The 26,843-nt window shown below is 45.1% G+C and overlaps 1 protein-coding gene across 1 annotated transcript in view; it reads right to left on the reverse strand.

Moving 5' to 3' along the window:
- ACAP3 (ArfGAP with coiled-coil, ankyrin repeat and PH domains 3) overlaps nt 1-26,843 on the reverse strand; it is a 121,179-nt gene that overhangs the window by 38,885 nt on the left and 55,451 nt on the right. The window contains exons 4-10 of the mRNA XM_089534288.1: nt 26,182-26,235; nt 20,117-20,175; nt 14,891-15,074; nt 11,766-11,810; nt 10,755-10,850; nt 8,847-8,921; nt 5,361-5,372 (exon numbers count right to left, since the gene is read on the reverse strand). Of these exons, the coding sequence (XP_089390414.1) occupies nt 5,361-5,372; nt 8,847-8,921; nt 10,755-10,850; nt 11,766-11,810; nt 14,891-15,074; nt 20,117-20,175; nt 26,182-26,235 (525 nt within the window). The remainder of the gene's footprint in view (nt 1-5,360; nt 5,373-8,846; nt 8,922-10,754; nt 10,851-11,765; nt 11,811-14,890; nt 15,075-20,116; nt 20,176-26,181; nt 26,236-26,843) is intronic.

Raw genomic sequence — 26,843 nt, forward strand, 5'->3', positions numbered from 1 at the left:
TTCTTTCTCCATTTCCAGTTCCATGTGACGTCCGCCACAGTGCAAAACATTGGATGTGGCAGGTCAGTTCGTCAGCTGCATATGCGGAGTCGCCCATGCGTGGAAAGAATGAAAGCAATCACATTCAATAAGATGGTTTGGGGGGGAAAGACTCACAAAGACAAAACAGAAAGGTGGCCCTGTCGACCCAAAGAGGCCCCTGACTCTTGATCCTGGTGGTTGTAAAGTGCCTGCCTTGCATTTGATCCCATCTCTAGTTAAAAAGAACTGCATAGTAAGTGCATGCCCTTTGCAAGAAAACCCAGGCAGTGAGTGCAGGAGACAAGACAGATTGAGGCAGAATGACTGTCTGACCATAACACAACCAAGGCGGCAGAACCATAGAATCATAGAGTGGGAAGAGACCCCAAGGGCCATCCAGTCTAACCCCATTCTGCCATGCAGGAACTCTCAATCAAAGCATCCCTGACAAATGGCCGTCCAGCCTCTGCTTAAAAACCTCCAAAGAAGGAGACCCCATGTATTAGAAACACTGCCCAATTTGAGTAGAAAAGCAGTGTAGTGCCCCTTCTCACCAAAGTATGGTCCACTGTAACAAAAGCCAAGGGATTTATTCTAGCCAAGTATCCCATACATATCTGTCCTGATCCGTCGCAATTTAAAAAACGACTAAATAACTAACGATCTGTAACCCTTTTATGATACACCAAATTTGCTGATCGGAGAAAGCCCGACCATTTGACTCAGTATAAGGCATTTTCCTAAAAGAGATCTTCTGGGGGAGAGAACATGCTTTGTATAAAGAAGGTTTATACAGGTTCGATCTCTACCTAAAGAGACCTGGTAGAAGGGGATGAGAAAGACTCAGAAGAGCCACTGCCATCTAAGCAGACTGGGACTTGGAAGATCCAGTTTCAAGTTGCATGAAGCTGCATGGACAAACAATCTGATGGAGATATGTTGTACAACAGCTTCCTCACACTTCACGTGTGAAGGCTGTGCTTTTGTACATCCAAAAGAGTACAACAGCATCAAAAAGCAAGACCAACAACATGCAGAGTCCATTCCAGGGCCATCCAGATCTGTCACTTGGAAGAGCCCTTTCAAAACTAGAACTCTTGTCTCATTCCAAGTTGGAGTCCAGAGGATCAAAGCCACAAAATGGGAACGTCTCACTCCACAGATGCTTCACTAAAAGCCACACACGCCACTGGCCTTTTCCAAACCACCTTCGGACACCATGGGATACAGGGGGGAACGGCACAAGAGCATGAAACAACAACCTGAAAACTGTAACCCTGCATCCCTTTTAGCTGCCTTCCCCATAAACGCAATTCCTTACCAGGAGATACTCAAGGCGGCCAAAAATCTTCATGATGCCCGTGCTTTTCGGTCTGGTGTCAGATCATGCACCGGAGTGGGAATGCCACACAGAGCCAGAAGCAGAGAATGGGTCTCTTTGCCTCTGCCTCCTTCTCGTCCACGGCTACCAAATGCACACTACACACACACACACACTACACACATATACACCCACACGTTTTGCTTTGTTTTAATCCCTCCAAGTACTGCTCCTCTCCTCTGGCTCCTCCGGTCAGAGTGGGCTGCACCAGGGAGAGTGTCGGACCCCTGTTTGTGGACCACCTGCCCACCCCTTCTTCTCCTCCTCCTCCTCCTCCTCCTCCTCCTCCTCCTCCTCCTCCTCCTCCTCCTCCTCCTCCTCCTCTTTCTGGGGCCTGGGGCTTCTCTTTCAGAGTCAATCAGCTTAGCACAACGGCTCATTAACATACAACTGTCATCTTGGGATGGAGAGGCAAGAGAAAACACAACCGAGTCACGGAGGGGGAGGCAAAAACCACCTTTGACCCGCGCCAGAGAATTTGGAAAGCTGCTCGGGAAGAGCACTTTCCATCAAGATTGTATCCTCCTTCCCCATCCATCTGCAACCAGCCATCATCCCTGGGATCCCACTTGGGGAGATAGGGACCCCCTCCTTGGCCAAGCCAAAGCTGGACCTGCAATAAAGCAGTGCCATATGGCCAGCTGGTTTACCTATTTATTTTGAAAGCCTCCCCAGTAAATCAACCCAATGGGCACACGCACCCCTCCTCTGTTCCCACACATTCGCAATCCACACGCTGTGGGCAATGCTCCAGTCCATTCTGGAGGAAGAGGAGAATCATGAAATTCTCCACAAATCAACTGATATAAGGAGAGACAGAGAGAGAATGTTGTTGAGAAAATAAGAGCATTCGCTCTAATCTGCATTGGTGTTTTTATTTATCTTTGCTTCATTAACCTGGCAAATCATGTTGTGCTTCATAGCCTCTGATCCACCATTAAGGCATCTCACCCTTTAGAACAGTGATGGCGAACCTATGGCACGCATGACAGAAGTGGCACTCAGAGCCCTCTCTGTGGGCACATGTGCCATCGTCCCAGCACAGAGTTTGCCAGAGTTTGTTACTAGAAAGCCAGAGTTACATGGCATTTTGCAATAAATAGGTGGGTTTTGGGTTGCAGTTTGGGCACTCGGCTCCTAAAAGGTTCACCATCACTGCTTTAGAAGGACACAGACACCAGTACACCTTAACTGGCCTTACTGGCAAAGCGATCATTGCCCAGGGTATCTAAACAGATCTCCCATGTTCAGATGAAAGAATCATAGAATCACAGAGTTGGAAGAGACCCTGAGGGCCATCCAGTCCAACCCCCTGCCATGCAGGAACTCTCAGCCAAAGCATCCCTGACAGATGGCCATCCAGCCTCTGTTTAAAGACCTCTAAGGAAGGAGACTCCACTACACTCCAAGGCAGTGTCTTCGACTGTCGAATAGCTTTTACTATCAGGAAGGTCCTCCTAATATTGAGCTGGAATCTCTTTTCCTGGAGCTTGCATCCATTGTTCTGTGTCCTGTTCTCTGGCACAGAGTTAAGAGTTAATAAGCAGGGCGCTACTAAAGCAATGCCCATCTTTTATTTGTTCTTTTGTACTCAAAGGTATGCCTACGTTGCACGCAGAAGGTCTCAGGTTCAATCCCCAGCCTCTCCAGTTTTAAAAGGGTTAAACCTTTCTCTGCTGTAGATCCTGGAGTAGATAGTCCTGCACTAGATGTACAAAAGTCTGGCCTAATTTAAGATGGTCTCATGTAAGAGGTAGGATTAGAGCTGGACGGGGGCTTGCCTGCTTTGAATGCAAAAAAACCCACATTGCATCCCTGGTCTCGCCAACCAGAACAGGAATTCTGTAACCCTCCTGATGTTGTTGAACTCCAGTTTGTCCCAAGTTGGGATTCCTAGCATTGCAACTCCTAGCATTCCTCACCACTGTTGATGCTGGTTAAGGTGGGCCACTCCAGCACATCTGGATTTTTCTGTCCCAGGACCTTCTGGGGACCACAATGGGATAAAGCAATGTTTTTTTCTTGGCCAGGAAAAAGGTTACCCAGAGAAATCTGGGGTGCAGAAAAACAGCATGGCAGATGAGCAGTCTCACTTAGATGTTTTTGGCCAATGCAGAATGCCTGCCACCAGTATAGTCAACGGCCATTTTATGGAAAGCTTATGCTTTTCTGCGGTCTCTGCTTTTGTTGTATTTTTGTGACATCCACTATGGAATAATCCATAGGTGCTGGAAGAGCAGGATAGAAATTTTAATATAAGTGACAAATAATGTACACATTTAAAAACATGTATATATTAAGAGCCACCGTTGGATCTATCTTAACTGGCAACTGTCCCTGTCACCTTGTGAATTGCACATGCTACCCTTTAGAAATGGATGTCTGGTTCAAGTCCTGCACCATTTCGGATGGATTTCTCTAAAGACAAGCAAACTATAGACTTGTTCAAAGCCGGTTTACCCATTCACAACAAAAACATAGGCCTATTACAGACTGCCAAAATAAAGCTGCTTCGGGTCTCTTTGGCGGTATGCTGTTTAAATGATGCATGCACCCTAAGAATCCGGAAGCTGCACCAAAGCTGCCCTCCAGTGCTTAGGAATGGAGTGTGGCTTTGGCGCGACCTCCGGACTCTTAGGACCCATGCATCATTTAAAGAGCATACCTCCAAAGAGACCCAAAGCAGCTTTATTTTGGCAGTCTGTAACAGGCCATACTCTGCATTATATCTTAGGAAGATTCTGAACAAGTTAAACCGTTAGGCAGCAAACACCATGTTATTCCCTTTCTTCTCCCTTTTGACTTTCCCAGCTGTCAGGACATTTAAAGGAAGGCCATAAAAATTCAAATGCCTGCGCATTGGAGGGCATGCGAGATGAGGGTTTATGAGTGGAGCTTGGGGTTGGTTTGACGTCTGTTTAAGCAAAGCTGGTTTACCAATGGGGAATAAATCAACAAAATGGAACCGTTCTTTCTGAGATGTGAAAGGAATATGGGGTACAACCCACAAGGAGACAGGCAGTTTATGGCGTGATAAAAGGAGTCCAGAACGATGGTCTTTGTGGGAATACGCATAATAGTTCCCCTGGGAGAAGAAAAAGAAAGGAGCAGGGAAAGAGTGCTTCAGTAGTCACATGCAATGAAAAGAATAATCCAGATTCCGTTTGAAGGTTCTCCAAGCCTCTCCTTCTCTGTCTCACACTTTGACTATTGTTCTCTAGGCACAAAAGTAACAAGCCACGCTCATAAGCCCTAGCTATCATAAGGGAAGCACCACCAAGAATTAAATCCTTTGGGAAGGGGTTTGTGCCGTATGTGTGTGCGCACGTCCACAAGGTCCCATGTCCCATCCCTTGCTTCAATGAACTCAGATTGTGGCTCCAGAAAAGGTTTCCACCTAACGTCTGCCACCGCCAGAATAGAAAACATCAGGCAAGATGGGCCAGTGGTTTGTTGCTTTTCTCCAAAGTCACACCTGCATTTCCATTCCATTCATATCTGGTTGTGGGACTTTTCTTTCTTTCCCAGAGGAAAATGTGTATGTTTTTTGGCGTGCGTCTTCTGGAACGTATGCATTTATTTACATACCTTCTTTTATGTTCTCATTTTGCATACCTTTTCTGCATTTGTGCACTTTTTTCCTTTGTAAGCGTTTTTTAACAAATGTATGCATGATTTCACGCAGAGGAAACAAAACTGCAAGCCTTGCAAATACGGAAACGTTTGGGACGAAGATGCAAACCAGTGAGGAAAACCGTGCTTCATCTTGTGGACGTCTCAGGAGGCGCAAAGCGAACAACTACACTGAGATTCTCAAAGCAACTGGGATTTTTTTCTCATTCCTAATGGTAGGACATTAGAGAAATAACCCCATAGCAAGCCCATTTGCAGACAAGCACAACCCAAACCTATTGCCAATGTCAGCAACAAGAGAAAGTAAATCCAAACTGGTACTCACCTGCAACAGAGTCTGGGTGCGCATGGCAGAAATTGGTGAACCGGGGAAGAGAAGAAGGAGTAAGGAAGAAAAAGGAAAAAGAGAAAAACAGTGTTATTGGAGTTTGTGTGCCTGGAAACCGACAATCGAAGTCGGTAGGTAAGACTAAGAATGATGTACACTCGATGCAAACCAAAAACCCCAGTAATACTCTGTATGCACAGCACCCAGAGTCTGTAACATGTCTACAAGACCCAAATTTAGTATCATTCTTTTGCATAAGGACAAATCCAACGTTAGTCCAACCTAGATCGCTCCCATTGAAATGAGTAGAATTTGTTATCCACAAGCAAGAGACGACTTAGGAACTGGGTCTCTTGGAGAAGAGCAGGCTGAAGGCCACTTTTAAATCGTCCGAAGGGCTGTCACATATATATAGGTCCAAAACACACTGCAGAAATAGCCCAGTTTGAGACCCTGGCTCAGTGCTAGGGAATCCTGGGAATTGTAGGATATTGTGGCACTTGAGCTCTCTGACAGAGGAAGCGAAATATCTCACAAAACTACACTTTCCAGAATTCCCTCGAATTGAACCCAGGCAGTTAAAGTGGTGTCAAACTGGATTGTTTCTGCAGTGTGTTTTTGACCACAGTGAGCTTTGTTTCTGCTGTTCCAGAGACTAGAACACCAATCAATGGGTTGAAATGACACGAAAAGAGATTCCGTGTCAACATTAGGAAGAACTGCTTGGCTGTAAGAGATGTTTAAGAGTAAAACAGGGTGCTTTAGGGTGGACGCTTCTATAGGACAACCTTTCAGATCTTGGCCTTTCAGCATCTCCAACACAACCCTCGACAACATATCCTCTTAACAGAACTAGAAGCTATCTATCAGTCCAAGGTTTCAAAGTTTGGGACTGTTAACCAGCATGGCCACTGGGCATACTGGTTGAGGCTAATGGGAATTATAGTCAAATTCAGAGGGCACCAGCTTGCCTGCTACAAGGGAGGATGGAAGCATGCAACCTCAGTCTTGCTCATTAGAGCAGGTTTGTTGTTGAATTGACCACAAACTCAATGTTCGGGGAAGCCTTGAGGCCAGAATACTCTGAGAACAGCCTGGAGTATTCCGGCCAGCGTTGACCGGCTCTATGTTCTTTCAAGTTGCCTGTAACCATATGAATTTCATAGGATTTTCTTAAGCAAAGGATACTTAGAAGTGGTTTTGCCAGTTCCTTCCTCTGAACAGCTTGTACCTGCGAACATTGCATAGGTGGAAACCAGGACACAGGTGACCAAACAACACCAGTGTGTGGTCAAGATGGCAAAAGCTATTAAGGAGAAAGCGCAGGCAAACTAGGAGAGGTTGCAGCAGTTTGCTTTTGTCTGAGCCAACTGGGAAGAGCACGATTCTGCTGTCTCTTCCCCTTTCTACCCGCTGCTGAGCTAACTACGGTCAAACTACATTTATACCTTGAATTCAGTCTGTACCAATGGAAGTACCAAATGCTGAGGACAAATAGGGAAAGTGGGATGCGGAGCGAGAAACTGGGACATTTTAAAAGCAGTTCTAAACGTAGGACAGGAGAGGATTCACTGGGACGCACTGGGACAGTTGGAGAGTATGTAGCGGATTGGATGTTCAACTGTACTCTATCGTAAGCCACCTTTGGGGCTGCAATGGACAGGAAAGAAAGCTAATACATTTCAGTCCCGCTCATGTGCGGGTGTGTAATCGACAGGTTAACTAACTCTGCCCCCCAAAAATTGGGGTGAGGGGAGAAGAAGAGTGTTATCATTATGGCCGAGATCCTCCCTCCGCCTCCAGCCCTCCTTAGTGTCCATTTAGATAACGTTCTGGACAGAGCATTGTGAGGTCTCTTATGGGGAGTGAAGAAAAACATGGCAGTTTGGCCAGTCTCAATGCTGTGGGTGGGGTGAGGGTGGGAAAGCGCACAACTCCAGCCCTTCGCCTGTCTAGTGGCTGATTTAGGGGGCAGTATAGGCCATCTGGCAGGGAAGGCAAGGAGAGTGGGGCAAGTTGGGGAAGAGGAGGAAGAGGCCATTGGAGAGATGTGTAGGGAAGGAACAAGGGAAAGTGTTGCTTCTCCAGAGCAGGCAGAGATGTGCGAGACATTCAATCCAGTTTGGAGCTGGGATGCAAAGGCCAAGTGCAACATTAAGAATCAGGAGCAAATCCCACTGAACCCAATGGACTTATTCCCTAGTATAGGGCTGAGTTTGATGGGACGAAGGTTGCAAAAACAGCAAGGCAGCGTGACAGGTAGCCCCAGCGTTGCCCTTTGGCTACTCCTGTCCTAATGGGATGCTGCATACAAAGAACAGGGGAAAGCCATTGCCTCCATGTCCTGTGCGCATACACTTCCTAGAGGTAGCTGTAGCTCAAACTAGAATTTGTATTCACTATGGAAATTTATTACACAGGGGCAAACTGCAAAAATCCGATGCAGAAAAAGCAGGGGGAAAGCTGCAAAAGCGGGTAGTTTTTCACACACGACGGGGTAAATGTGGCATTGATCCAAACAGAAAGTAGACAAAACCCGCTCCTTTTTACTTTCAGGATTTTCTGTTAGGGTTGATGTCATGTTAATTCTCATTAATGCTAACGTCGTCTGAAAAACTACCCACTCTAGCGAGGAGGTTTCAGTTCAAATCCAGTTTCTCTATGGGATCCATCCCATGTGATGAACTTATAGGAGTCACTACTTTGCCCTCCCATAATGATGCACCTCCAAGTACATGCTTCGGCAATCGGACTTGCAAATTAAAGCTTGTTTTCAGTGTCCTGCCACAAAACCAAGTACATTAATTGCCAGCTTCCTAGACAAGGGAAATCAAAAGCTCTGAGAAACAGAGGTCTTCATGCTGGGTCTGTGAGCTGCATGCAGACCCTGAACCCAACTCTTGTGCCACTTGAAACCATTCACCAATCCCTCTAAGCCCCCCAAGTTTACATTTTTAATTTTAAAAAGGTGCAATTTGTTGTTGATGGTTTGCCACAGAAAAGCCCCAAATGTACGAAAACACATCATAACACCCCACACTCCCAGAACTCCACATTACTCTGCAACCTCCATTTTCCTCTCTAGTCCCACTCAAAAGGGTACACTACTTCCCTTCGCCATTTTGAAATGGGTCGAAAACAGGAATATTTGGGCTTGCTGATGGTGATGGAGAACCTTTTAGAGACCGAGTGCCCAAACTGCAACCCAATACCCACTTATTTATCACACCTCTCTGGATTTCTAGTGACAAGCTCTACTGAACTCAGTGTTGGGACTATGGTGCATGTGCCCACAGAGAGGGCTCTGAGTGCCACCTCTGGCACATGTGCCATAGGTTCGCCACCACTGGATGGGATCCATGGGAGAAATGTCCCCTGGCTCCCATAAAGTAGCCCAACCCTTATCTAGGTTGACCCCAGCCTTGGTAACCTTTGGGAGCATGACTTCAACAGATACTTTTTCCCAACCAGGATGAAACGTACCCGCTGTTGAATAAGTGCATGTTTGTGTTCCATTTCCCTCTTCTCCACGGCAGAGTCGATCACCAACTGGTCCAGCTTAATGCAAGGAAGAGAATAAATAGGGTCCAGTAAATACACATCCAGGGTCCAGTTTCCTACTCTTACTTGATCCCTCTGAGGCTTAGGAACTATATTAAAGGGTTGTGGCATTAGGAAGGTTGAGAACCACTGGTCTAGTTGTAACTGACTTATAGGAGGTTGTGCTCATCTCCGTTCCTAAGCCGAAGAGGCAGCATTGTCCAAGGACTACTCCGGTGGTCAAGTGTCCAGCATGACTGCACCGAACGCTGTTACCTTCCCACGGAAGTGGTACATATCTATCTACTTGCATTTGCATCCTTTTGAACTGCTAAGTTGGCAGAAGCTGGGACTAAGTGACAGAATCTCAACTCATCATGTGGCACTTGGGACTGCCAACCTTCCAATCTTCCAATTGTCTTGGCATCTTAACCACTAAGTTACTACCAAGTTACTAAATTAACCACTATCAAAGTAAAAAATAAATAAATCCTGGGGTATATAGAAGTATATTTTTGTATCATGAAAGGTCTGTATCACTTTTTGTACTCAGCAAATGGTTGGTCTTAGAATTCAACCTGAGGATTCGTATTTCTAACACATTGGGCTTGGAAGATTTTGGTTAGTGGGCAGTTTAAAATTGCAATAAATGTTTTTAAGACAACCATAACTATTCTGTTTTGGGTTTGTAGCGCTTCAATTTAACCACCTTGGTCAGCTGTGCCCTCTTGAGCAAGGCCCAAAAATGTCAAGACAGAGAAAGAAACCTCCATGGCAGCTTGCCAGGGGATGCCAGGGGATATGCGCCACGTGAGGGCACTTGAGGATTAGGGCGCTGATACTGGGCAATCGCTCTGAGGATTAACCAAGGAGGCTTTTATCCTAAGTTGACATGAGGGACGTTAGGAGACTGTAGTACAGGAAAACCCGGCGGCTTTGGCTTCAAAGCCGGCAGCGCAAACCTCACGGCCACAGAACCATTCCAATCCTCACAGAGGCATGCGCATTTCAGAATGATCCATCTCATCTTTTTCTGTACCTTCTGGGCACAGGTCAGGAGTCATTTTCGTTTGCGCATGTTGCAACCAAAGCTTGGGGAAGTTACATTTTTGAACTAGCATTCCCAGGGCCAAATGCTTCCTTCACTCACTGCTTGCAAAGCCTTAGCATCATAGAATCATAAAATCGGAAGAGACCCCAAGGGCCATCCAGTCCAACCCCATTCTGCCATGCAGGAACTCTCCATCAAAGCATCCCCATTGACAGATGGCCATCCAGCCTCTGTTTAAAGACCTCCAGGGAAGGAGACTCCATTACACTCCAAGCTGTAGCCTTGCTGGGAAAAGGTATATTGGGCATGCATAAAAGACAACATCTAGGGGACAACCATATTCAACCTTATTTGCAGGGCTGAATTAGAGTTTCCACCTCTTTCTAACAAGCTCCTCATGCCATGCAAGTATAACATAGTCCTCTTCACGCTGGCAATAACTGTAACTAATTTGTCTTGGGCAAATGGGAAAGAAGGGTACAATTTGGAGACATAGAGAGCCATGTTAGTTTGCAATATCAGACCTTGCAGCGCCTTTGAAACTAACTGTGCAAAAGATGTTGAAGCATCAGCGTTCATAGACTTGGTTTACTTTGCACAGTTAGTCTCAAAAGGTGCTGCAAAATCACTTTGCAATTGTGAGAGGGAGTTTAACAAAACTCACAAGTTGCTTCATACAATGAACAGAAAGAACTTTAGACTTTAAAAATCTGAATGTGAAAGTCAATGAAATTCCCATTTTTACTTCTTTCTATTTGTTTTCCCTCTGACTCTCCATCCTGAACACAATACATTCTCACCTCAGAAGCCAGTTTCTTCATATAGGGGTCCAACTCATGTAGGAGGCTGTAGCCTTGCTGGAAAAAGGTATACTGGGCATGCATAAAGGACAGCATCTAGGGGACAAAGAAGGAAAGCCTGAATATGACTGGAGAGGCAGACAAGAAACATTCACTTTTACTCCCACAATACCTAACTTGACCAATATCTTAGTAGTATCTGTGAGTACAGAAACTGTTTGCTCATTTTTATGTTGATTACAAATGAATATGAGCAAAGAAATATAGTTCTGAAAGAAAAAGTACCCCCCTTTTTGGACATATACCTGTTACAGACTGCCAAAATAAAGCTGCTTCGGGTCTCTTTGGAGGTATGCTATTTAAATGATGCATGTGTCCTAAGAGTCTGGAGGTTGCGCCAAAGCCACACTCCGTTCCTAAGCACTGGAGTGCAGCTTTGGTGCAGCTTCCGGATTCTTAGGATGCATGCATCATTTAAACAGCATACCTCCAAAGAGACCCCAAGCAGCTTTATTTTGACAGTCTGTAACAGGCCATAGATCAGTGAATATATATTCCCTTAGAAAAGACATCCCACCTTTGTATGGTAGCAAATGGGGGGAGATTAGATAGATAGATAGATAGATAGATAGATAGATAGATAGATAGATAGATAGATAGATAGGAAATGTGTTTCTTGGTTGTAATATCTGTGCACAAATATTGTTTTCTGTTTTCTTCCCTCACAGCAACTGAGTGTTGGACTGAATCTTGAGAGATCAATGTTCTAGTCTAGTCATTCTCTGAAGATGCCAGCCAAAATGTGAACAGAAGGAAGGAAGGAAGGAAGGAAGGAAGGAAGGAAGGAAGGAAGGAGAACCACCCTAAAGAAGCCATTTACCCTACTAACAGTAATTAAACTGGTTTAAGGTTCTCTCCAATTTGCAACCCAGATTTGCTTTTCTTCTCACCTCTGGAGAAGGGGGAGATGAACCTAACAGAAATCACCTGCAAACTAAACGCAGTTCTTACCGCATCCAGAATTTCAAATTTCTTCTTGGCTTGGAGGACATTGATCTAAAAGGAATGGGGGGAAAAAAGGAGGGGGATGAAAATGGAGATTTGCTTACTAAATATGAAACAAAGCAGTCTGGGCTTCTAACAAGAGTAAAAATATCTGCAGAAATCAGCATAGATGGAGGTGCCTGTGCAAAAATCCTTCATCATATTATCACCATCACTATCATCTTTATTCATAGCCCATCTTTCCCCCAAGATTGGGAACAAGGCAAGCCCCAGGCGCCCATCTCCTACGAAAAAAGGCACCTAAACCTGTGCATTTGGCACCGGACCCCTTAGCAGTTCTTTCTTTAAGAGAACTCAGCGTCCGTGTGCTAGTCCTGGTGGCGCTAAAAGTGCGCCATCAATGCACAGGACAGAGGTATCTTTAGACTTATAGAGGTGGCTATGAACATTTGAAGTGGGATTTTTTAAACAAGGGAACTTGAAAGACTGGTCTCAACAATAAAAGTCACTCGCTAGAGATAGAAGATGTCAGGAATGGGATTCTTGGTTATGTACCCCTTCGTTGCCCAACATTTTATCCTGGTCAAAAAATGTGGCACCACAGAGCCACCTTGTGTCTGGATTGACATATTGCCTCCCGCTTTCACAATCTCACATGCAATGCTTGAGAAAGAAAGAACGAAAGAACGGATGGCTGTAATCCAGTTAGTTCCGAAGCATCTTCCATCCCGTATCCACAGATGTCCGGAGAACAGTTTTATTTAAAAAGCATTCAGAAATTTGAATCTAAATATGTAAGATGAATACATCCTTTTTGTATAATTAATTAATAATGGATAACTAATATTGAAGGTAACTAGATCCACTTTGTAAAATAACACCAAACCCAGGAGCTCCATTAAGCATACCATCCAAGGGTTCCAATATTGCAGGGACAGTCCTAGTTAATCCTCGGCAGTCCCACTTTTTCAGATGCTTTTACAATGTCCCAGCTTTTATCTCCTCCTCCCACTTTCCATCTTGGTCCCCAGTTTATTGCAATTTGAGTTCTGAGTTCAAATTGCAAAAGCAGGAGGGAGAGGAGAGGAGAAAAGGCAGAGGAATCTGGCCCTTCCCTGTAAACCCAGGCAGAAGTAAACTGCTGCAGCCTCTCCTAGCTTGCCTGTTCTTCCTCATTCATATTTCTTTACCATCTTGAACACATGCTGATTTTGCTTGGACAGACCTGTTCTGTGAAATGTCGGAGGGTATGCATTAAGTACAGATATGAGCTCACCGTCGCTCATTAAAGATTAACACAAGGATTTAAAAAATGCTGAATGAAGCGCGATCCCAGGAGAATTCCAGGGTTAACTAGAGGATTAGCAGAAGGTTTTAATGCACAACGCACAATGCATATCCTAAACCCACAGAGAATCCCAGTGCTTCCCAGGAGTGGAGCCCATCTATTGAGTATTCCTCTTCTTCTCGGCTTTGTGAGCTACGCAAATGTTCTCCCTTCTCTGTAATGATTCCTTCCAAGAGCTAAAATAAACACCGCTTCCAATAATGTTCCTCAACTTGTCACAAAGGAAGGCAAAGAAGGTAATGGTGGTGACCCATGGCATTGAGGGCACGCTGTCTCTCCTTCTTTTCCCCACTCCCCTGTTCATTCGTGCTGATCAACAGGACATGACAGCGTAAGCAGTCCCAGGCCGAGACAGAAGGTCTCGGCAGATGGCTCCACTTTAAAGGGATGGAGAGCGAGGGGGCTAATGGAACAGCTTGGATCAATATTAGCTGGGAATCTGTTTTGTGTTGCAGCAAACCCATTACTAGGGATGTGGGAGACTCACAGTGAAGCAGCAAACTCTCGGGGGTTGCAGCAGGGGGAATGAATCAGTCTGGAAATGGCTTTAGGAGCAATGATCTCACACTCCCGAGAGGGGAAAGGGTGGGATAAAACTAATGTTAAGCAGGGTCTCAATCAGGGCGAATTAATTGCTAAGCTGAACCGGTAGCCCATTTTCCTCTTCAAACCAAGCCGAAGCAGTTAGAAGACCAGCTGCTGCGTTGCATGAGATCCAATGCTCTCCTCACCTAGGCTGAGATGGCCCGCTCTGAATGGAAACATCTGTCCAGAGCGTCAGGCAGAGGAGCGTCTTTCCCATTGCCTGCCACTTGATCCACCTAATGAATGTAGATGCTTGCGGATTGAAATGACATTATTCTGACCATGCAGCGACAGTCCTTCCATTAAAAAGAAAAGTACTGTATATACCTATGTATAAGTCTAGAAAGGTTAGTCAAAAAACTGACTCAAAAAACCTAGGTTGACTTATCCACAGGTCAATGAAAGTACTGTACTTTAACTCTTATCAAAAAGGGAATTATTGGCGTGTTACAGACCGCCCAAAAGAGGCACCTCCTCGGCGCCTCTCTTTGCTGCAGAGCTGTGCTGCAGCATGAAAATCGCACGGCACAGCTGCGCACCAAAGAAGGAGCTCAAAAAAGCAGCTCCTTCTTGCGGCGCCGCAAAGCCCCAAAGATGGCGCTATAACGTTGCGGCTGCACAGCTCCATATGGAAGCTGCGCAGCTGCGACGTAATGGATACGTGCGCCGTACATATGGTGCTGTGCAACTGCGGTGCATGCATGACATGCTAGGGTTGCACGCCGTGTGCACGCGCCGCCCTGAGGCAACCCTAGCATGTCGTGGATGCGCTGCAAAAGGCCCGTCTGTAACGCGCCATTGTTATTATATGATGCCCTGGTGAAAGGTGAGAGCTTAATCTCCTCTCAGCACACCCAAAAGAAGCATCAACCTCCTCTACTATCTTGTCCATCCAGCCTTTAGGCTGAGCACAAACAGTAGCATCGTTTTCCTTTGCTTCATCCTTTACATCCTTTGTTCCTAAGTTTACCCTCGGCTTATCCACGCGTCATATCAAAATCCATAATTTTGGCCCCAAAACCTGCCCTCAATGTATACATGACTTATAGTCACGCATATACAGTAATATTCCAATCTACACGGCTCTGATCAGAGAACAGATTTTAAACATAAACACAGGAAATTTGCAAGATCAGTGTTCTTGAAGACCTAGGCTACAGAGATGGCTCAGCCCAGGATGTGGGTTTTAAGGTCTCACCTGTAAGACGTAGTCGAGGGCTAAGTGTCGGAAGCATTTCCTCGTGATCGTCAGGGTGCCAGTGGCTTCTTCGACTTCGTGCGGCTTGTGCCGTGGCGCTTGGGCATTCTTGACCAAAGCAATCTCCATGTCTTCCCGGACCTTGTCAAACTGCTTCTTAGTCTCCTTGAATTTCCGGACATCACTGCAAGGTAACAGGGATGTGTCATTTCTCAGTTCGAACCATTAACTTGAAATCAGAACACACCGGATTATCAATTTATGTGTCTGTCAATGTTTGGAAACCACTTGGGCAACAGCGGCTGGGGGCTCCCATATCAGTGGCGCAGCAAATCTACTCCACTGCTTTGAAACCTTTGGGTCCATGTGCAAGGGCAGTTGGTGGACTCCATATGCATCTGGTCTGGTTTGTATTCCAACCATTAAATGTATTTTGCAGATAAGATGGTGGTTCTTGAATAACATCTTTCGAGTTCAGCCAGAGCAGATTCACATGGAAGCCACCAGCTGCCACTGTGTTCACACATCTAGGGATTTCAAAGGACAGCACAACACTATACAATATGAAGCCATCTATAAAACTATGACACAATATTTAAATTATGAATACAAGAGAGGGCAGTATAATGAGGGTCTGCAAAAATAGTGACATGCTATTCAAATGCTTTGCTATAATCTATAAAGCACATGCTGATTTTTTTCCCTGGAATACTATTATACATTATATGTTTGCAATGTGGTCCCTAATGTCTCTTCCTTCTACTTGCACCTCTGGGATTTCTCTCTCCATGTATGGCTGGAGTCTATGTTGCACAATTTTGAGTTTAGTTTTGCTTGTGTATGGAATTAATGGTATGGTCCAATAACTGCTGCTCCTTTTTTGTCCAGGGGGATGTATACTGATTGTTTCCGGTCTACTAGCACCTGCATTTGGTTTCTCATTCTCATATGAAAGAGAAAGACAACAGAGGATTAACATCTCTCGACCAAAGCTTTCTGCCCCTGGGAAGCCCAATGAGTTTGCAGAAGTCTCAAGGGACCAGAAGCAGCCTTGCACAACACCACCCAGCTCTTGGCAAAGAAAGCAACTGCAGGGTCATGACAAACTAAATAATATTGAAAATGAAGAAAGCTTTTGTACATCTGGTTAGCTAGAAGGGGCCAAATGACACCTCTTGACCCTTAAATTCTGGGTCAGGCAAGCTTGCTGTCCTGAAGAATCAGGAAGCCTGCTCCTTCCCCAACTGCCGGCTTCATCTCCTTTTGCCATCCTTTCGAAGGGAACGCTGGCATATAAATATGTTAAGCAAGCATACAAGCAAAGAAAGCACCTAGGACAGTGATGGCAAACCTATGGCACGCATGCCAGAGGTGGCACTCAGAGCCCTCTCTGTGGGCACGTGTGCTGTCGCCCCAGGACAGAGTTTGCCAGAGTTTGTTACTAGAAAGCCAGAGGGACATGGCACTTTGCAATAAATAAGTGGGTTTTGGGTTGCACTTTGGGCACTCGGCTTCTAAAAGGTTCACCATCACTGACCTAGGAGCTGGGCCTGGCAGTTGCTTAGGTTTAGTGAACCATTTTCGCAGCTGGGCAACCATTCATTTGACCTCTGCCAAGGAACATGTAACTCTACTGAGAATCTGAGCATCCTAACATTACTTTTTCACTGGATCTGTCCTTTTATTATATTTGTACATTGGCATTCATCGAAAGGTCCAGATGCTCTCTAACTTTCTAGGACAAAAACCAATCACATTTATCTAGACTGCACCAAAGACAATATATACTCCCAACTCGTTCCCCAGACAGAAAATTAAGAAAGCAGCTCAGGGAGGATTATATCTGTCTGGAAATCATTTTTGCCCCCGCTTCCACAGCATTATAGTTAGTTACATATTTATTTCTCGTTTCCTCGAAAGAACTCAAGGCAGCATATATAGACCTGTTACAAACTGCCAAAATAAAGCTGCTTCGGGTCTCTTTGGAGGCATGCTGTTTAAATGATGCAGGCATCCTAAGAATCCAGAAGCTGCACCAAAGCCGCACTCCATTGCTTAGGAATGGCTTTGGCGCGACCTCCAGACTCTTAGGACCCATGCGTCATTTAAATAGCATACCTCCAAAGAGACCCGAAGCAGCTTTATTTTGGCAGTCTGTAACAGGCCATAGTCTCCATGCTGCACTTTCAGCTCTCACCGACCCTCAGGAGCAGCATCATATTCTCTGCCCCAGCGAGACTGCAAAGGGTTTCAACAAGGCTCTTTCCATCCTGACTCTGCAAATGCCACTGATGCAGTGGTAAACAGCCATACCTCAAGTCCCATCATCCCTAGCCAGCACAGTCAATGGTGAGGGACGATGGGAGTTTCAATAGAGCAATGCTTGGAGAGACACAATTCTGGGGACTAGTGATCAGAAACCATCTCATTAGCAGGAGTTTTGCTTCCCTTCTCTTCCATTCCAGCTGTTCATTTAATGAACGGCAATGGATCTTTTACCAACTGGTGTCTCGGTTTTCCCCCCTCTCCTTTTCATTTGGTGTCCTGGTTTTTAATTTCCAAGCTTGTGAGCAGGGACTGCTTTGTTTAAATGATTGTATTTGAGCTACTTTGGCCAAATAAAGTGGCTTCTAATAGCTTTGATGCCCGGCTGTTTAGACGATGCGCAAGTCGAAAGCAGGTGAAAAGCTGCTACTGAAGCTGCTGTTGCTAAAAGCGAAACAAAGCTGCACTTCCAGGCTAAAAACAGGAGCAAAAGGAAGCTGGGCTACTCCGACTCGAGGCAGAAAATGCACATCGTGGCACCAGTATGATGGCACCAGTATGGGACTGCAGTGAAGCAAATACACAATGGCCAGTAATGCAATGGATATAATTACAACAAACACAAACCAGATAGTCCAACAGAGGAGGAATGGGGTGAAACCATGCTGTCTGCAAGGCCCACTGCCAAGATGGGTCAAACACCCACAGGCTGCCCACTCCATGCAAGCTCTGCGGTGCTTTTGGTTGTTGTTGTTGTTGCCTCCCCACCACGCATACACACCATCGCACAAACACACTGCTTACAACCTCCAATGACCTCCCTTTTCCCACCCAGATGCTATTCCATTGGATGCCCACCTGCATGACCAGCCACCCAGTCGCATGTGCAATGGCACATCAGTGTGCCCAGTGATACACTGGCAAAGCACATTGGCATACATGCTCCCTTCACCCCATGCCCCCTATGTTGGACTGTCTGGTTTATCTCTATTGTAATTACATCCATTGCAGCTGTGGCACTTTCATTGCTTTGCTTTGCTGCAGCCTGTGTGGGGCTTTGTAACAGAAACGTTAGGTAAGACGATTTTACTAAGATAGATAGATAGATAGATAGATAGATAGATAGAGCAACTCAGCAAAGTAAAGGGAGATGGATTTAACTGAAAAGAGCAATGTATCACCAATGGATCAATGCACAGCTAAATCTGGATATTGGAAACATACAAAACAACTGGATCCCAACAATGCCACACATCTGACATTTGACACTATGCCCTCCAGTGTTCAGCACATTGCTAATTTCACAAGCAGATGTTGTTTTTGGACTCTGTTCAGCAGTTTCACCTTTGCTGGACCTCTTTTTCTCAGAGAAAAAGAATTTTTGGCAAACGTTGATATATCCAAAACTGAGATTCTTTTAATTTCTCTTAATGACATGAAAGCGTACAGAGATGTTTTATGCGGACAAAGCAGAGCAGAGCAAGCGAGGTCAGATCCTGTTGCTTGAAACGGAAAGGCCTGATGGAAAGGGATATCCCATATCCGCAGACCATTTCCTTCCACCGTGAGCAATGGAAGCTCTCTGGAAAGGCTAGGAATGGAGAAGGAAACATAGTTGGGGAAGGGAACAATAAGTTGAGAAAGACACAGGACTCTTACTGCTGCTTGCGAAGAACAGAGTTTGGTGAACATGCCTAGGACTAATAAAAAACCAAATCTCTCTAATCCAAGAATGGAACATAAAGAGCCTGGGAAAGGCCCCATACAGACAGGCCAAAATAAAGCTGCTTCGGGTCACTTTGGAGGTATGCTGTTTAAATGATGCATGCGTCCTAAGAGTCCAGAAGCCACGCCAAAGCTATGCACCAGTCTTAAGGATCTGACTTCCTCAGATGCAGATTTCAACATTTTAAAATGCATCTGAGGAAGCAGACTGAAGTCTAGGAAAGCTCATGCTGCCAATTTCTTTCTTTCAGTTAGTCCCAAAGGTGTCACAATGTAATTTCCCCAGGTTCTGGTCATGTATGGTCCTCTAGACATTGGACCATTGGCCATCAGCCTTCACCTCTGACTAATCTGGCAAAGGATGGTGGGAGTTACGGTCGGTGGGACAGATGTCCCCCACTAGTGCTTTAAACCAAAGTCTATAAGGAGCTTCCTGCTAATGAAATGCAGCTCTAGTAGAGATGGCTGCAAATGTGTGCTTACTTCTTGAAAGTCTAGCTTTGAACGTCTCTATATTCCAACATATCAACATATATGCTCATTTTGTCATGGCCTTTGGCTAGCACAATAAACATTAACCTGGACTATATTGCAACATGTGAACATACCTTCCCTATTTGACAGGGACAGTCCCAATTAGCTCTCTATCATCCCACTTTTTCAGCTGCCTTTAAAATGGCCCTATAATGCACATTTATGCACCAAAGTTTAATCAAACTTGATATTTAGACTAAGGACTTTATCACATGAGGCTATAAAAAGAGAATTTTAACAAGATAAAAGCGTCTTTGGACACTAGTTATCATACATCATCATCATCATTATTATTATTATTATTATTATTATTATTGTGATTGGTGAACATTGGTTGATGGAAGGAAACCAAGCTGGCTTGGGTCCATTTTGCAAGGAATTTGGCGTGAAACAAATCTTAAGGATTGAGGGTGCTATCGCTACTGTTTTTCTTTCAAGCAAAATTTACTGGTCACTACTGAAAACAATGCAGAACTTGGAAAAGTTACTATTTTGGACTGCAGCTCCCAGTAGCCACTGACCAACTTGTCCAAAAGCCATGCTCATTCTGAAAATATGTCTGTCAAACACGGAAGGGGATCTGAGTCCTTCCATCCCAGTTTGTCTACCTGGAGTTCTTGACTTCATACTCCTATGCCCTTTGTGTAATGAATTCCCCAAAGCCTGGCAATGCCGCATGATGCACAGACCCCAAACACTCACTCTTTCACGAAATTGTGCAACTGTTGCCGGACGGACCTCTGAGCTTGGTCAAAAAGGATCTGAAAGAAAGCAAGGAGAATGTAAAGATGAGAACATGCAAACCAAACTCTCCGAACCAATAACTTCATATTTACCAGCCAGCGAACCCTCAGAGGTCCATCAAGCTTGATATTTATTAATTTACTTATTAATTAAATTATCTAGATACCATCCTTTGTCTGAAGATCTCAGGGCGGTATACCATTTAATCCATTTGAACATTTAAAACAATGGAGTCAAGGATGTCTATAGAACTGAATTTTTCATGCTTGCCAGACGAGGGCACCATCATCAATATAATATGCCATATGGACATATTCCCTTATAGCAAGGCCCATTCCATTCATTCAACCTTTATTAGCTATACAACAATATACATTTACAAAAAAGCATCAGGGTCATAATATGCCGATTCTGATCTTCCAATAAGTAATAGTAAGACCCTTGATCGCTCTTGTCCAGTATTCTTTCTGAAAGCATGATGATGATGATGATGATGATGATGATGATGATGTTTCTGCCCATTAGGTTGTCAAATGAGGTCTATAATTTAACATACAATGGCCCAGTTCCTTGCTCCCATTCCATCCTCATCCTCATCCTCTCTGTAACTTACCTCTCTACTACTCTTCTATAAACTCATTCCCAACTTGGTGCCTTGCCAATGTCATAGACTACGACTACAAAGAGCGCTGGTGGAGCAGAGGTTAAATGTTGGCACTTAAGACTGGAGCATGGCTTTGGTGCGGCTTCCGGCCTCTTAGGACGCACACATCATTTAAACAGCATACCTCCAAAGTGACCAGAAGCAGCTTTATTTTGGCTTGTCTGTATGGGGCCTATATTATTTGGGATCTTCTCAATGCTAGCAAACTTGCTTCCTGGGCAACTCAGTGCCTCTGACAATATGAGCCACAGAAAAGAAACCAACATTATAGTTGTCTGTATTGAACTGATCAGCAGCCAATATCATACGAGGAAGATTTCCAGAGGGACTCCTATGTTTCAATGGATTTGGCTAAATCCTTTAAAAGTCTGATTTCTAACTTCTCCGTCATTTTCTTGGCTCCCAAACCCATCCTTGGAACCCACTGTATGAAATAAATGTTTCCAGAAAATCTGTCTCCTCTTCCCGCCCCAAAGAAGTCATCAAAATTCCAGGATGTGACTCACTCCACATTGGTCATTTTGGATGGAGATCCTTCTCTGGGATTAAGGGAATAGGGTTAATCCATACATTTCTTCTTGGTTTTGGAGCCAGCCTAACAGTAGTGGCTGACAGAAGGCACCATGAGAATGCCTCACTTCCAAGTATAGGACCAGCTGGTTTGGCCATTCCTTTGGAGCAAGGAATGGGAAAGGGTCCTCCAGCACATCTGAGTCCAAAGTGCAAAAGAAACAGTTGTGGGGCATGGGACACTCTATTTTCAGATATAGGACCACATGGAGGTTCTGAAAAATGGCTACCACTTGCAGCTCTCAGGATCTGTTGCCTAAGGATGTCACCTCACCCTGGAGATTGTCACACAGGGATGGGATAGGATCACTCCCCCGTCCCCTGTGCAATAAACAGTGATGCTCCTTCACTGCAGATGGGATGTTATTCATTGTCAAAAGCCCCCTCTACTTGGGAGACAGGCGGCATCTGGAGAAGTCCCGAGGGCAGCACCAAGCAGAGTATCCTGCAACAGTGCAGTCCCTTGAGGCATGGCAAGGATCCACACAAACTGCTGAGCTGGCTCTGTGGAAACACATCAGCTTCATGCCCCAGATGCTTTCCTCTGATTTTCAGAAGTGATGAGTGGGAAGTATTCAACACTATCAACCAAACCAGTCTTAATGTAAGCCAGATGAACCTGACCCACAGTCTGCGCTTCTGCATGAACTGTGTATGTTCTGCGCATGCCTGGTGACTAGAACAGAGGGGAGCCCAGAAAAGAGGGGCAACAGACACCCTCCTATGAGGCTGGGTGGCTCTCCTGTACTGGAATTGAGTAAATCATAGAATCATAGAATTGTAGAGTTGGAAGAGACCACAAGGGCATCCAGTCCAACCCCATTCTGCCATGCAGGAACTCTCAATCAAAGAATCCCCATTGACAGATGGCCATCCAGCCTCTGCTTAAAGACTTCCAAGGAGGGAGACTCCACTGCACTCCAAGGAAGGAGTGTGTTCCACTGTCAAACAGCCCTTTCTGTCAGTTCCTCCTAATGTTGAGCTGGAATCTCTTTTCCTGGAGCTTGCATCCATTGCTCCGGGTCCTGTTCTCTGGAGTGGCAGAAAACAAGCTTGTTCCCTGCTCAATATGACATCCCTTCAAATATTTAAACAGGGCTCTCATATCACCTCTTAACCTTCTCTTCTCCAGGCTAAACATCCCCAGCTCCCTAAATCATTCCTCATAGGACATGGTTTCCTTCACCATTTTGGTCGTCCTCCTTTGGACACACTCCAGTTTCTGCATTGGAATTGAGTAAAAGAGGGGCAACAGACACTCTCCTATGGGGCTGGGTGGTTTTGCTGCACTGGGATTGAGTAAATGACCCTTCTTCAACAAGCCAGTGTGACTTCAAAAGCTTGCAACATGCAATTGTGCATTTTGTTTGGCCCAATAAAGGTATAATATTGTTTGGATATTATTGAATTTGCTATATGATTTGTGCACCTTGTAATCACAAAAGCCAGGGAAACTATGAGCCTGTACAGACAGGCCAAAATAAAGCTGCTTCGGGTCACTTTGGAGGTATGCTGTTTAAATGCTGCATGAGTCCTAAGAGGCTGGAAGCCGCGCCAAAGCCACGCTCCAGTCCTAAGGACCAGATTGCAGCTTTGGCGCAGCTTCTGGTCTCTTAAGATGCGTGTGTCATTTAAACAGCATACCTCCAAAGCGACCCGAAGCAGCTTTATTTTGGCCTGTCTGTAAAGGCCTATGTGACAATCCATATATGCATGTCAAAATATTCAAGATTAAATAACAGGCTTTTGAAAAACTAATGAGATAATGGCCAAATAAAAGTCCACAAACATTCTCCCGTCACTAGAAAAAATGCATTAAATGTGTACAAATTTGGTTTAGTCAACTTCCTATGCATAAAACACATGCACACATTTTAAAAACATGAAAAAAAACCTGGCATATTTTGAAGGAAAACAGGCAAAATGCACCCAAATGTCTGTATAAAGATACAGTACTGGAACAGAATGAGAATATCAGCAGGAGACTGAGGAACCACAACAGGAATGAAGTTGCGCATGTGCACATCCCAAATCCACTTCCGGAAAAGGAGCCTCTGCCATTGGAGAAGAAATTGGACAAGAGACAATGCATCTTTGTAATTGCAGCCAAAGGCCAAGCCCTGCCAGGGATCGTCCTCTCTTTTTCAATGTATCCACATCGGACATGCGCCTCGAGTGAATGCTGCTTATAGCCCTGGAGTTCCTTCGATCTTTGAGGGAAGGACGAGCCCAACATGCTCACCCACACAAGAGCAAAAACAACAGTTGAAGCAGAAAAGCCACTAAAAATAACTCTCGCCACCACCAGCCTCACTTGCACTCCCAGCGAAAAGACGTTTGAGCCAATGTGCAGATGTTCCCTGAAGACAGAACTCCATGCTCGAGAGCGCAGGGCCCTCGCAGCATGGACTGCCCTTGGGAATGAGCATCACCAGCCCAAAAGATTCCATTTCTATGGCAAGCAAATGAAGGTGCTTTGATGACAACATGGTGGCAGCACCCCCAACAAACATCATGGAGGCACACAGAGATGCTTGTGGATTCATAACCGTACAGACCAAGCTGGATGTGACACAGGGGAGCCTTCTTCAAATAGATTTGGAGGACAACCTCCACAACACACCTGACCTAGCATCATTTTGGAGCACTGTGAGCAATGGAAGGAGCGGCTGGGCAGAGACACCCAGCAATGTTTGGAGTGCTGCATTATATAAAATATAGTGAAATAAACCAATGACTACAGACAGAAAAATATGATATTATTTATGTTCCTTATTTTTCTGACATTCTGGCTTATTTCTTTGTATTGCTTTTAGCCACCCTGAGAAGTGTATAAGTACTAGAAAGGCAGAATATATATATATTTGTGTCCAAATAAATGAATAAGGAACAGAGCCAGGGGAAACTGAAGCTGGACCTCCTCCTTCCTTCTCCCCTTGATCTGAGAAGGAAATGTTCTAGCCCTTCCTTTTGGACACCGATTTTACAGCACTGAGGCTCTGACCGACTGCCAGGCTTTCTCTGGGGACTGATTTGGAAATGTCAAAACAAGGATGAAAAACATGAGCGACACCATCCCCGACTTCTTGCCACCACAGGGACCAAAATCCTTCCTCCTCCCCACCCATGGCAATGGCAACCGTTCCAAGCCGTCTCCTCCCTCCGTCTGGCGTACAGCTGCAGACAGGATTCCTAGCCTGCTTAAGTGCTAACTCAGCAGCTTCGGAGGAACAAGACTGAGAGCCCACCCTCGACAGATTGATAGGGGAACAGCCTAAATGCATCCAAAGTGCTACGCATACATGGTTTGGTTGAGGGGGGGGGGTTCCCAAGAAACTGTTTCCTCCTCTCTGCCAACTCCCAGAACTTGGGAGGCTACTCTTGAAAAACTAATTAGTTACAGTTAAAGTTCCAAGGTTCAAAATAGTTGTGAGATGTTGCCATAGTTGCAGTTTTTATAAGGTGATATGATAGTGTTGTTTAAATATTTGAAGGGATGTCATATTGAGGAGGGAGCACGCTTGTTTTCTGCTGCTCTAGAGAACAAGACCCGGAGCAATGGATGCAAGCTCCAAGAACAGAGATTCCAGCTCAACATTAGGATGAACTAGCAGGAGCTCCAGAGAACAGGACCCAGAGCAATCATATAATCATACAATCATAGAGTTGGAAGAGACGGCAAGGGCCATCCAGTCCAACCCCATTCTGCCATGCAGGAAATCCAAATCAAAGCATCCCCGACAGATGGCCATCCAGCCTCTGCTTAAAGACCTCCAGGGAAGGAGACTCCACTACACTCCGAGGATGGATGCAAGCTCCAGGAAAAGAGATTCCAGCTCAACATTAGGAGGAGCAAACTGATGGTAAGGGCTGTTCGACAGTGGAAGACATTCCCTCGGAAAGTGGTGGAGTCTCCTTCCTTGGAGGTCTTTAAACAGAGGCTGGATGGATGTGTCAGGGATGCTTTGATTGAGAGTTCCTGCATGGCAAAATGGGGTTGCACTGGATGGTCCTTATGGTCTCTTCCAACTCTATGATTCTAAGACAACCGACACTAAGTCTATTAATACTAATTCTAGAGCTGAGCATCAGCTACATAGTAACTCCCCATGTTTTATCACTGGAAAATAATTAAGCATGAATTAGAAACTGTGGCCTGTTACAGACTGCCAAAATAAAGCTGCTTTGGGTCTCTTTGGAGGTATGCTATTTAAATGATGCACGGGTCCTAAGAGTCTGGAGGTCGCACCAAAGCCACACTCCATTCCTAAGCACTGGAGTGCAGCTTTGGTGCAGCTTCCGGATTCTTAGGATGCATGCATCATTTAAACAGCATACCTCCAAAGAGACCTGAATCAGCTTTATTTTGGCAGTCTGTAACAGGCCTGTGTTGCATCTATTCATTTGTGTTGCTAAAAGAAAGAAGCGGAGTAGCTAGGCTTCCATGCTACCTTAAATAATAAAACCAAACACTCTCCTCTCCCAGCATGGCTCACCTTGAGACTGGTCTCTCCACCTGGAAATCCAGAGAAGCATAGCAGTTCCAGAGATTTGAGCCAGTGCCCAGAGACCTGGCAACCCTACTCTACCCTACTCTACTTGGAGACATCTAGAGTGAATTGGCTGACCACCAAGATCACAACACACTGGGCTAGATTGACTGTGGTCTAAATCGGCAAGGTAGTTCTTGCATTCCTAACAATGGCTAGTGGGATACATTAATAACAGTTGGGAAATGTTAGCGGGCACAACAGCAAAGGGCACACGCCGGAGCAGAGCGTTAACATACCATGTGATAGTTGACCATCTCTTGCAGGCTGTCTCCAAACTTGTCCAGGCATTCCTGCAGTTAGAAGAGAAGCAAGATAGTGAACAAAGAAAGGAAGGAAGGAAGGAAGGAAGGAAGGAAGGAAGGAAGGAAGGAAGCTCAGAGGAAACAGTAATTGAGAACAAAGTGTCATATAGAATTTGTTCTATGGGGGGGGAAAGTCAGTTGCATAGTTGTGATACTATAGCTATGCTGTTCTAAGATTTTGAACATTTTTAGAGACCCTTTGAAAGACTTCTTCCAAAATGTATGCAGTGATTGCTTTTTCATTTACTTGGCTCTACTATTCTTATGATTTCCATTGTGGTGGCCAAACAGATAAGCTTTCTTAACATGTTAAGTGGTATCTGGTGAGGCTGGCTTATCTGTTCTTCCCTTTCCTCTCTGTTTTGCTGTTCTTACACACTCGGTAAGTGACTCTGTAGGCAGCTGCTGTGCAATTTGCTTTCTGCAGACAGGCACAGAAAACTACAGCAGGATCAGATGGAGGAAAATCCCAGTCTATTCCAGCTCAACCTTTGTTTATTGCATTATATACTACAGACACACTGCTGTAACCTGGCACTGAAAGTCTGTTTTCCTCCAGGACCCTTTCACCATCCTCCCAATGCCAATGCTGCTAA

This window comes from Sceloporus occidentalis, unplaced genomic scaffold, assembly GCF_023333645.1.
Source record: "Sceloporus occidentalis isolate IW3139 unplaced genomic scaffold, rSceOcc1.0.p SCAF_8, whole genome shotgun sequence".
NCBI lineage: Eukaryota > Metazoa > Chordata > Lepidosauria > Squamata > Phrynosomatidae > Sceloporus > Sceloporus occidentalis.